Below are 12,765 nucleotides of genomic sequence, written 5' to 3' on the forward strand. Positions count from 1 at the left end.
CCCCACCCACGCCCTGTTGAGTGGGTGCACACACGCGCTCTCTCTCTGAAATAAATAAATCTTTTTAAAAAATTCATGTCATTTACAAATAACATGAACTCCTATTCTTTACAGGAAAAGGTCATTTTCTGCTATTATTACAATGTTTTATGGAGCCTCTGCTCTGGTGTCATCCTGTCCAGCTCCAGTAGTCATGTGGAACGGTCTAATGTACCATTAGCAACCTGGGTTTGTTCTCTGTGAGTCTCCACAAAAGGAGACAGGGTTCTTTGGTGACACTGCATCCTCTGCTTTGCTGAGTTCTAAGTTATCTTGATTATTATCACAAAGAAAGAATGTTTTCAGCAGTTCCTGATGGAGATGAGGTTAAAAAATATAAAGAGGGTAACCTGCTGGGAGGGCTGCTAGGGGCAAGTACAATTTAAGTAACAACTAGGAAACATTTTATACCCACCATAAATGCTAAGATAAAAAAGACTAACAACCACAAGTACTGGAGAAAATGTGGAGCAACCGGAAATTTCATACATTGCTGCAGGCATGTAAAATGGTACAATCCTTTGGAAAAAAGGTCTGACAGTTGCTTATTAAACTAAACATACACCCACCCTAGGACCCAACAATTCCATCCTTAGATGTTTACCCAAGAGGAATAAAGACATATGTTCACAAAAAGTGTATACATGTTCAGAGCACTTTATTCATAATAGCAAAAGAAAAAGAAAAAGCAGAAACAGCCCAGGTGTCCATCAACAGGAAAATGGAAAAAACAAACTGACATTCATACAGAAGACTATTCAGCAATAAAAAGGAATGAGTCACTGGTATATGTGACATGAATTAACCTCAAAAACATGCTGACCAAGGAAGCGTTATGCTTTGTATGAATTCACTCATAATCAAGTTTTAGAATGGGTAAATTTAATCTGTGAGGCAAAATAATCAAAACAGGTGATAGGTCGGGTGGGAATCGACTGGGAAGGAACATGAGGAAACTCTCTGCAATGACTACTGTGTTTGAAATTTTGAAAAGGGTTTGGGTTACAGAGATGAATGCATTTGCAAAATCTCAGCAAGTTTATATTTAACATTTGTGCATTTCACTGCATGTTAAGTGTACATCAAAAAATTTAAAAACCAAACATTAAACTCTACTTACTTAAATGCATGCTGAAGTATTTGGGGGAAGTAAACTGATGTCTGCAATTTACTTTGAAATGCATCATAAAAGTAACATGGATAGATGAGTAATAAAATATAGATGTAAAATTTAGGATCCATGAAGTTGGCAATTGGGTATTTACTGTAAAATTCCATCAACTTTGCTGTATGTTTGAAAATTTTCATATTAAAATGATGGAGAAGAGCCCTCAGTTGGTCTTATTTTTCTAATATTATATTCTATGCCTGTAATAAATTATTCCTTCTGTAAGACAGAGGTAGGTTCTATAGCAACACAGGGACCAGAAATTAGCCCCAGAATTTTCCCTGAAATTGAAATTCTAAGTTAGATAACATATGTAAACATGGTAAGAAAGGTAAGAAACTATAAAAATTATTAAAAAGGAAGCCAAGTTACCTTAAGAGTAATTACTAATACTGATGTTTATTATCATCCACAAACAGGATGAGAGTACCAGATTTTGTATTTTTTTTTAAATACTTTTAACCACTGAATAGAAGAATCATCTTTTTTTATATCAGGTAATATATGTGAATAGGCCAATTGTATCTCATTCAAACTTTGTCCAAAATTTGGATATCTAACCATTTAAAAAACACTTACTAAGCATTTTCCTATACCCAGTATTATCATTGTAAGTATGCTATATATGAGATAAAATAAAATCATTTGTTTTTGAGAGCTCTGGAGGAAATCTGGCATAAGAATGTGTCAAACAAATCTGGATGTTTCCTAACTCTGTACTTACTAGTTGTAGGACCTCGAGCAAATTAACTTCTATAAGACTCACTTTCCTCATTTACAAAATGTGGAAGGATAATGGTAGTTTGTACTTCATATGATTATTCTGAATTTTGAGTGAGCCAATTCGTTTTACATGTATCACAGTGATTGGTAGACAGAAAGCACTCAATATATGTAAGTTATCATTTTTTTAAAAAGTACATACAAAAAACAAAACATTCAATTGGTGGAAGAATGTGGAGTACCTTAATTTGTTTAAATAGAACATCTTCTCCTCACTAGGTAATTCAAACCCCTCAAATTGTGAGAAATGTTTTAGAAAGTCAAAGGAGGATAACCCTGCTGCACTGATACGGCGAGGATACAGAATTGCAAGTAGTGAAATGCAGAAATACACTTATCAGCATATTGTTTAGACTTGCTGAAAGAAGCTATACTGCTTCCCTCGGTTTTGCATTGAACACTCAGAAATGTTACCCATAATGTTTTATGCTTATCACTAGTGCTTGTTAAGAAGGTGGGCACACAGTTAAAGACTCAAACACAGTCAGGCAGACAATGGTGGTTAAGATGGGGCCAGGAGAATATTAACTGCCACTTTCTTCCACCCCAGAGAATTGCAGTGTCATGCCTGCAATGAATGAGCAGCTGCAGTAGCCCTATGGGAAGCTGGGAAGCTTGTTTGGGAAGCATGCTGTACTGTTTCCTGTTGTGTGCGTTATCCATGCACTTGCTACATTCTTTAGAATCTTCTACCTTTTGGCATCTTTTTATCAACCATCCTGTTAACAAACATGTAGCCCACATTCCCACATACTGTTACGATTGGCTGAAACTATGTAGGAGCAGCCTGTCCTCTTACTTGGGGCATAACCCTTCTGTTTGTTACACTCCCCACAACTCCCTATGGACTTTCACCTCAGGTGCATTTCCTGCCTGGCTCATAGGGCATGTGGATCCTGGTCTGGTTTGATTTTGGCAGTAGTGAAACATTAGGAGTTTCTTAGTGGTCAGTTCATACCTAGCCTTGAAATATTCTACCCACCCACTCATACCTGCCCAGCCTAAAAGCAGCTAAGAATCTCAGCTAGTTCTCAGATGCCTTTCTGAGCCAATGAGTTCCTATGATTTCATCAAAAGAAGATAATGACTTAGAGGAGAAGGGGAAACTCTACAAGCTCTTTCTTTAAAAAACCAAACAGGATTGAAGTCTTAGGACATCCTTTTCTGAAACACTCTTGGAGAGTAGGCCTTCGGCTTTTATATAGCATTGCATCTCTTTGAAACCCATATAACGCTGGTTTCTTTCTTTTCTTTGGCATTTATTATCTATTACCTCTTATCCAGAACTTGTTTTTCAAGGTATAAATTCACTGGGTATGACTGTTTAGATACAGTTAGTGTCTAGTTGGGAGTTTGGGGCAATATCCAGCACATTATACCTATTCAACTGCTATAACCACGATCATGTCTCTAAAAGGCTCTGAAAGCTTCAAACATTATATTAAATAGTACTATTAAAGGTACAGAAAACAAGAGTAGATTTTTCAATTAGTAGATATAAAAGTATAGAATTTAATACATGAAGATAGTTATCTCGCTCATGAGGTAATCACTTCTGCTTTCCCAAATGGTTATTACACTTTGGATCAGATTCAGAAAGATTTATCTTTAGCCCACATATAAATATTTTCTCTTACTCTAAAATGTCAGCAATCTTCTTTTCTACTGCACAAAAGACAGTTTTAGGTTTGCTCTCTTTATTTCTTTTTAAATTTAAGGACTGTGTTACTAATTTCTTGATGTCTGGAATGTCCTCAGCCCTGTTGATTCTAATAAGTTTGAAATTTATCTGCAAAATTCAAGGGCAAAAAAGGGAAGATTCACATCCTTCTTAACATGGGATGAAGCCAAAGCCGAAGGAAAAATGGAAGGATTTAAATTTTTTTTTTTTTTTTTACCCCAATGCGGGGCTTTGAATTCATGACCCTGAGATCAAGACCTGAGCTGAGATCAAGAGTTGGTACACTTAACTAACTGAGCCACCCAGGTGCCCCCCAAAACTGAATTTTAATGTAAATTATCTAAGCTAAAATCCTAAATTTAACCTTAAATTTGAATCAGCAATGGTTTTTACTCTGTTTCCTCCCCTTCTATTTTTACTATTCTTTTGAGACTGAATCAGAAATGTGCTGAACATGTGGATTGCAGCAACTGGATTTCTCAAACAGGAAGCAAAAAGAAACAATTTTCTCCCTTAGGTTGCTTTTATTTAACAATCTGTAGAATGATTATCTGAGTTCAAGAATTAAATTTAGATTTGTCCTAACAAAGAAGAAAAAAATACTCATTTCACAACTAAGATAGAGCCAAAAGCCTTTTCTAGCTAATCAGTCAATTCCCAAACTAGTAGGAATTAAGACTTTATCTACTCTTCTACAAGGAGCAGAACTGGTGGGATCCAGGATACCTTTATCTTATTGCATAGGTATGAAAATACTGCCTATAAGCAGAATTGGAAAACTCACCAAATAAATAGAATGGTGAGATGAGTACAACATTCTTAGATATATTAAGAGCTGAACAGTCTATATACCAGAAAAAAATTTCTTTTCTTGGAATCTTTTACATTAGTCTATGATAGAAAAATAATCAATGGGAACACCAAGCCAAGAAAATAAAACCATGGAATAAAAGATAATCTGGGAACTAGAGCCAATTCCTAATGTTATATATAAATATAAAACATACATATACATATATATTATTTTTTAAATGTGATGACATATTTATGGCTCAAAAGTATTCTTTCACATTACAGATCTCCTTTCTCACCCTTAGGCAAAGTTTGGTGTAGAGGTTAGAGGATTTCTTTCTGTATCTTCTACATCTGTCTGTCTCTCCTGTCTAGTCTTACCTATCAAAATTCCATACCATCCTTTAAGAACCATGTTAAATACTTCTCCATCAATAACCCTCTCCCAACAACTGAAATTAACTTGTATTTTGTGCTCCCCAACACTTAATATTTGCGCCACCACCAGTGAAAAGCTCTAAAATGCTCCTTACCACCCCCTTGAATGGCAAGAATTTAAAAAAGAAGTCACAGTCATCTGAAGACAACACAAGACCTTTTCTAGAAAATACTAGAGAACTTGCTACGCAGATAACAAAAAGGAGGATTGAACATAGCTGCTGGGGGTTATGTGGCTAAAATTCTCATAAGTTATATCTCAAAATTTAAAATTATCTCACTCTTTTTCACAACTTCTGTTTGTTGTTTCTTCTTCACCAGGGTCACATACCATCTGGTAAACATAGCAGCTGAAGACTCTGCTTGGTTTCTGTTCTATGTGTAGTACCAAGTCTCTGTCAAAGTAGACTTCATGGCTGTATGTCTGTAATGAAAACACAGTGAAATGAAATCTCCTCTTCAAACAACCAAGTTTGCAATTATATCACTATGTCATGGCACCTATGCTCGGGCTCTTCAAAAATACACTTGGTAACAAAACAATTGCTAGAAATCGTTTATTTTCATTACTTATGAATATGCAGATTATTTATAAGAAAAGTATCATATAAAATGTTGAAAATGGAAAGAGCGCTGGGTCATAGGAATCTGAACACCCAGACTCTATTGCCTAATACTGTTATTTCACTGTGTGACAGTGGTCAAGTTGCTAAACCTCCTAGGTACTCCACCGATAAAACAAAAGACTAGATTAAAATAATAGTGGCTCTTCCTTGGTCAAGTTGCTAAACCTCCTAGGTACTCCACCGATAAAACAAAAGACTAGATTAAAATAATAGTGGCTCTTCCTTACAGTTTTTATGTTCTGTAATAATCAAAAAAGTAGACAAATATGTCCAAGAGTGCCTGCAAACCCTACATGTTTAGATATCATCTCTATTAAGTAACTGGGGGCATTCAATACAGTATACTTCTATTTTTAAAAATGCTACCAAACTTATAAAATGTGAGAAAACCAAAGACTATGGTAAGGAAATAGACAGCATGTCTCAGAATAAAACATAAAATTTTATCTTTAAGGCCTCTAGAAAGGAGGCATCCTCTAACTCCTAGGAAAGGAAGGCTTAAGAAGTACTCATTTTGTCCTGCAGGATGATATCCTTTTTGATGTGGTCACTGGTACAGGTGACCATGGACTGACAAGAACACAGTAACATCTGTTCCAATAAATGTCACCTACAAAGAAAATCCTTACAATTTTGCATTCCATGGACTCTACTCACCACATCCCATGACTCCACTAGTGGAATGCTTTTAAGTAAAGTTCCATATTCATTACAGTGGAAATCCAGGTGAGCTTTTCCTTCAGCATCTATTTGGGTAACAGCTACCACGGAAAGCAAATCCAGCTCATCTTCATAGTCCACAATTTTAAAAGTCTCAGTGAATAGATGGATAAGAAAGAGGAAAAGAGGGGCAAAATCCAGTTATCCAGTTAGGATTATTTCTATTTGTAGTTTAACTATTCTATTATTTTTAAAAGGAGAAATAGGTCTCTACTTTTATGCCTAGTAAAGTCCCAAGATTCTGAAGACTGCAGCAGTATCCTACAGATTTTAACAGAACAAAGTCTATGTAGCTCTCAGCCAAAGTGTTACGGAAATTCTCTATTATGACAGCAAACTAGAACTTCTCCAAATTCAAAGAGGTATTCAACTGCTGCCTCTGATATGTGTGTTCACTAGCTTCCAGAGAGGACTAAATATATGAAGTTCAGAAAAAAAAAAATATGAAGTTCAGTTCTGAAACCTAAAAATGACCCACTTTGTCAGAAGGATCTTTCCTCAGAAAAACACAAGTCATTTTAAGAAGAACTGATAGCCTATCACATACTATTTATGACTCTATTTGCCATCTTTTTTTTCCCCCTTTCAACGTTTTTCGGTTTCCTAAAGAAACCAAAAATGATGGGGCACCTGTGTGGCTCAGTTGTTCAGCCTCTGCCTTTGGCTCAGGGCATGATCCCAGGGTCCTGGGATGGAGTCCTGCATTGAGTCCCGCATTGGGCCCTGTATAAGGCTCCTTGCTCCACAGGGAGCCTGCTTCTTTCTCTCTTTCTGCCCCTCCCCCTGCTTGTGTTCCCTTTCACTTTGTCTGTCAAATAAATAAATAAAATATTAAAAAAAAAAAGAAAGCAAAAATGGCCACTTACATTTGAGGGAGAATATTATTTGGGAACTGAAATCCAACCCACAGAATAGAACTGGGATGAGAGATGTTAGCTGGAAATGATTCATGATGGTAAAGTCTTAAGGAAGAAAAAAATCTAACCTCAAACTCTGTTTAAGGAAGTAAATCTGGGACTCCAGCAGCCTCACAGGGGAAGCAGATCCATGGCAGCCATCCAGGGATGGACCACAGGAAGGGACATTTTGGCAGGCACAACAAGTTTCTTTGAACCACCACATACTAAACCTTCACTCACATTTGGTCAAACTTCTTTTTCATCTATTTATATTTTCTGCCTTTACTACCCATGATATAAAAATTTACAGAGATTTATTACACATGGCTCCTTTCTATTTACTTTTTTGCCCTAATATCACTTTGGTCAAACTTTGAGTAGACTTCTTGCCTGGGTCTAGTGATTTTAATAGTCTTGAGTCCCAACTTCTTTCAGCTTCTCTTTTACAGGCTAAACGTTTTTGTTTTCTAATCTCTTGATGTAGAGTATATCTCTCTTTGCTACCACCTTCTCCTTGTTAATTATTTTTTGCTATCTTTTAGAAATTTTAGTATGTCTTTCTTGAATATGGTTTATCTACAGGGAGCTTTCTACTTTGTTCTCAATAGATTTCTATGGTCCAAAAAAATACATGTATTTATTTTATATTTTTATATATTTTACATGACATATTTTATAAAATATGTACATATATAATATATAATTCACAAATGTACGTATACATATTTCTTTTTGAGAGTAGCAACATACTGAGTCACCTCCAACCTTTTTATTTATTTATCTGTTTATTTAAAGATTTTATTTATTTATCTGACAGAGATCACAAGTAGGCAGAGAGGCAGGCAGAGAGAGAGAGACACGGGGAAGTAGGCTCCCTGCTGAGCAGAGAGCCAGATGTGGGGCTTGATCCTTGGACTCTGGAATCATGACCTCAGCCAAAGGCAGAGGCTTTAACCCACTGAGCCACCCAGGTGCGCCACCTCCAACCTTTTTAAAAGAGTTTCAAAAACTATTCTTAGAAGCCTACTCTAATGTTTCTACCTAGAAATGGTCATATAGTTTTCTGCTCCAAACAGATCAGAATTCATGCAATGATATATATTTGAAGCATGATCACTATCAGTTGATTTTGTAAGAACTTTCAATTCCTCTTTAAAAGAAAAGGATAAAAATGTAATAGCTCAGTGACTGGCAATGTCAAGTTCAGGCTTGAGGCTAATTGAATTTATCACACCCTCACACCCTTCTTCCCTGGCCCACGATCATTAACATACATATCCATGTCTTGTAAGTAAAAAAAAAAGCAAAAGCCATAAAGTCATCAGGATGTGATTCAAGTATTTTCTATTAAGAAATTTCCCTATAAATGTGCACATTAACAAAACAATAAGCTAGTAGTAGTTTTTTCAAATTATTTCAGTCCTAAGAACCTTTCTGCAAACATAATCTTATGAATAATTCCAGTATGAGAAGATAGGGTGATGCGGATGCACTGGTTGAAATACCATGCACAATCCTACCAATGAAGTCTGCATGGAACTACTCACCCCCAACCCCTATCCCAGAGTCTGGAAAACATCGTTTAAAAATCACAGGGCTAGTACACACTAGTTTGATTTGCTATCTCTGGCTAAAATAATACCTCTTGTTCTGGGTCATCATCCAAAAGGTTAAAATTTTTTTTCACCACCCGTCCAGAAGCTGTAACAGTGGGTAAGTTTTCATTCTATCACATGGAGAGAAATAAAAAGATACGATGAGTCCTTTTATGTGCAATAAATAGCAAAACTGTACCAAATTTCATTAAACAACTAACCCTTATCCAACATCCACAATTCTTTCCTCTACTGAGAAAATTCTAAATCAAATTTCTGATCTTCCAATTAGCAAAAATACTTGACCGTAATAAGTTAATGGATAAAATACCAAAATAGACAAACAATAAATACACTCGCCCTTCTAATTTTTGCTTTAGTATAAGTACAGCAATGCTACACTGGATCTGTTTTTGGAAATTTATCTCTGCATAATTCTCTTCATGTTCTTAATCTGCACACTAAAGGGAAAGAACTATTTGGAGTTAAAGCATGGCATGTGATTTCTAAAGATTCATATGTACCCCAACCTACTGTATGTTTGCACAATAAATTAAACCCAAAGGTTGAAAATTCATCAATAAAAACCTAAAGAGAAATTTAGAAAGGGAACAGATATTAGCAAAAGTTAAGCTCAATATAATCAGCTCTTTTCAATTCTCAGTTGTGCACAAGGCTGAGACCAGTTACCGGCACAGACAAAAAACCCAGATTTTTATTGTGCTGTTCTTTTCAGCATACTAAAAGACAAACACATTTATATACTATATTCTCAAATAGAAAGACAGTGATACACAAAGAATTTTAAAGTACTCCTGGCTTACTTTGTTCTTCTCCCTGTTGGCCAAAATGACAAAATCTTCAGAGATCTGATGCTGGGCACTATTATTTTCTACTTCATTTAGCTTTAGAACTCTGAAAAGGGAAATAAAGAACCTAAGACCTCAACAGATCATCAGAATACCCAAGTTGAACTACTGAAATGAAACTCAACAAATGTAAATTACAGGAAAAACTGTTAGTTCTTGTTTCCTCCTGTGGAATCTGAAATAGTAATGTCTGATCACTTTAGTGTCTATAAACTTCAAATTCAGATTTTGTTAAACAAAAAAACCTGTGACAATAGGTATTCCTGATGTAGATAATGAAGCCACTTCCTCAAGTTTAGGCCGTCTTCCAAGCTGGCTTAATGAAAGTTCCCCTAAAGGACCTCATCTTTGTCATCCTGCAATAGGCCTTTAAGGTTTCAGCTTTAACGGTGGCATTAGAGTAGATGTTAGCATTTTCTACTTCTGAAGATAGAATGAGATATCAATGAACAACACTCAGAGTTAACTAAAAGGCAGACTGGAAGCAACTGAACCTAAACTAAGAGTTTTCATAAAAGAGTAATGTTTAAAAACTCCAATTTACTTAATACTTTTATTGTAGGATTATATTTAAAGATTTGGGTTTTCTGAGTACAAATGGTTTAATGGATCAAGCTTACTAAGGAAGAGAAAAGAAAATAATTTGTCCACTGCCCACACAAATCTGTTCACAGCATTAACAAGCTTCAAAAGCACAATGTTCCCAAAGCTTAAAGTCTCAGACACAGGTAAAGAGAATAGCAGGGAGGAGTAGATACCGTGGCTACAAAGAGCCAGTAGTCTTAGAGCTTGCCAGAGGCAAAGAAATCAGATTAGATTTTAAATTACTCAATTTGTTATCTTAATTCATGCCAATGTTTAAAAGTGCCTATCCTCTAGAACCTGGCAAAAGGGCGCAGTGTATTTGGACCTTATTTTCTTAAGCTCAAACTACTATTAAAAAAGGTGGGTTATGTGGGGCGCCTGGGTGGCTCAGTGGGTTAAGCCTCTGCCTTCGACTCAGGTCATGCTCTCAGGGTCCTGGGATCAAGCCCCACATCGGGCTCTTTGCTCAGCAGAGGACCTGCTCCCCGCCTCCCCCTGCCCTGCCTGGCTCTCTGCTTCCTTGTGATCTCTCTTTCTCTGTCAAATAAATAAATAAAATCTTTAAAAAAATGGGTTATGGGACACCTGGGTGGCTCAATCAGTTAAGCATCTGATGCTTAATTTCGGCTCACGCTATGATCTCACAGTCATGAGATCAAGCCCTGCATCAGTCCACACTGGGAGTGGACCCTGCCTAAGATCTCACTCTCCCTTTGCCCATCCTTTCCTCTCTCTCTTAAAAAAAAAAAAAAGAAAGAAAGAAAAAAGAAAACATGAGTAGGCAATAAGCATTAAGATCCAAGCTTTATTAAAGCTGAACTACAGTTTTTTTTAGAAAAGTTCATAATCTTATTTAATTAAGTCCCTTTATCTTCTTTATCTTCTTTCCAGAGAAGTAAACTAATTAAAATGAAACATAAGGAATAGAGAAGGCAGATAATGTCTTTCTTATTCAACCAGTTTACTAGTACCTACTCTGTGCTACTAAGTGCTATGCTCAGTGCTGGGGTTAGAGTCAGCAAAACAGACTCTTTCCCTGTCATTATGGAGCTGATGACTCCAAAGCTAGATATTTAAACAGATAATCAAACAAATAATTAATTAAAATTGCTGTGTTAGAGGAAGGTAACACAGTGGCTGGTATGAAAATAAGATGGGGGTGCCTGGGTGGCTCAGTGGGTTAAAGCCTCTGCCTGCCTTCGGCTCAGGTCATGATCCCGGGTCCTGGGATTTAGCCCCACGTTGGGCTCTCTGCTCTGCAGGGAGCCTGCTTCCTCCTCCTCTCTCTCTCTGCCTGCCTCTCTGCCTACTTGTGATCTCTGTCAAATAAATAAATAAAATCTTTAAAAAAAAAAAAAAAGAAGATGGGGAGCTAATCTAATGAGGGGTATCAGGGAAGGACTCTGTTAAAAGGGGATATTTAAGCTGGGGACAAAATATAAATAGAAATCAGGAGAACAGGGATTAAGAGAACAGCGATTAACAGGGATGATTAAGAGAACAGGAAGGGGAAACACACTCCCAATGGAGGAAAGAGGTCCCTGACTGTCTGAAAAGATAGCATGACTGAAATAAACTGAGTGGGAGGAGGGTCTTTCAGATCATGCTAAGTGTATGATGATCTTTATCTCAGGAACAAGAAACCATAAAAAGGTTAAAGCAGAATCCACTTGTTTAGGTTTTTGTGTTTGTTAATAGTTCTAAAAATCACTCTTATTGCTGAGAAGAAAACAGACTTAAAGAGTGCAAAAATGGATTCTTGGGAGTCCTGTAAGTAGGCTATTACTATTGTTCAGGCTAGTGATGGCAATGGTCTGACCAACATGGTAACAGGCCAAGGGCAGAAAGAGGCTGATTTAAGAAATATTTAGTAACAACAACAACAACAACAACAACAACAACAACAACAACAAAAAAAAAAAAAAAAAAAAAAAAAAAGAAAGAAAGGAAAAGAAAAAAAAGGGGAAAAGAAGGACTCAAAGGATCTGTGGGTGTGTGTGTGAGAGAGAGAAAATGCACACGAGTATATGTATGGATGAAAGACAAAAAGTATAACAAAGTGCTCAGAATCATTCCAGATTTCTGGCATGAGCTTAGATGAGAGGTTTCGGCTAGGATAAATTTTGGAGTTTTGGTGTATATGTGATTTATGAAGCCAAGGGAATAAGAAGAATCAATAAACAGAATCATGCAGAAAGGGAATGAAGAGTGAGAAGAAAATAGGGTCTAAATCCTGAGGACATCCAATAATTAAAGTCTGTGTAGAAGAGAAAGAACATAAAAGGGTATTAAGGAGCAAAATATTCATAACTGGTGTCAGGGAAGCCAAATGAAGAATGTTTGAAGGAAGGGAAGGTCAACTGTATGCAAGATGTGGGTCAACAAAGCAAAACAAGGTTTACTTCAAACAACTCCTGTTCTAAAGTCGTCTTTTAGAACAAAGAAATCACTTCTCTCCTTAATCCTGGAGAATCAAAACATGATGAGGACAAGCCAATCTGAATCTCCTTTTACCCATATATCATCCATCAAAGAATTTATCTAAATTTAATGTCTACGGGGGCGCCTGG

At 36.5% G+C, this 12,765-nt stretch overlaps 1 protein-coding gene across 4 annotated transcripts in view; it reads right to left on the minus strand.

Moving 5' to 3' along the window:
- Positions 1 to 680: 680 nt before the first annotated feature.
- DCAF17 (DDB1 and CUL4 associated factor 17) overlaps positions 681 to 12,765 on the minus strand; it is a 41,790-nt gene continuing 29,705 nt past the window's right edge. For all 4 annotated transcript variants that reach the window (XM_059167052.1, XM_059167049.1, XM_059167048.1 and 1 more), the window contains 4 exons: positions 9,566 to 9,656; positions 8,789 to 8,872; positions 6,185 to 6,340; positions 681 to 5,325 (listed from right to left, as the gene is read on the minus strand). In XM_059167052.1, coding sequence (XP_059023035.1) covers positions 5,179 to 5,325; positions 6,185 to 6,340; positions 8,789 to 8,872; positions 9,566 to 9,656 — 478 coding nt within the window. In that variant the 3' untranslated portion in view covers positions 681 to 5,178. The remainder of the gene's footprint in view (positions 5,326 to 6,184; positions 6,341 to 8,788; positions 8,873 to 9,565; positions 9,657 to 12,765) is intronic.

The sequence above is a fragment of the Mustela lutreola genome, chromosome 3 (genome assembly GCF_030435805.1).
Source record: "Mustela lutreola isolate mMusLut2 chromosome 3, mMusLut2.pri, whole genome shotgun sequence".
In the NCBI taxonomy this organism is placed as follows: domain Eukaryota; kingdom Metazoa; phylum Chordata; class Mammalia; order Carnivora; family Mustelidae; genus Mustela; species Mustela lutreola.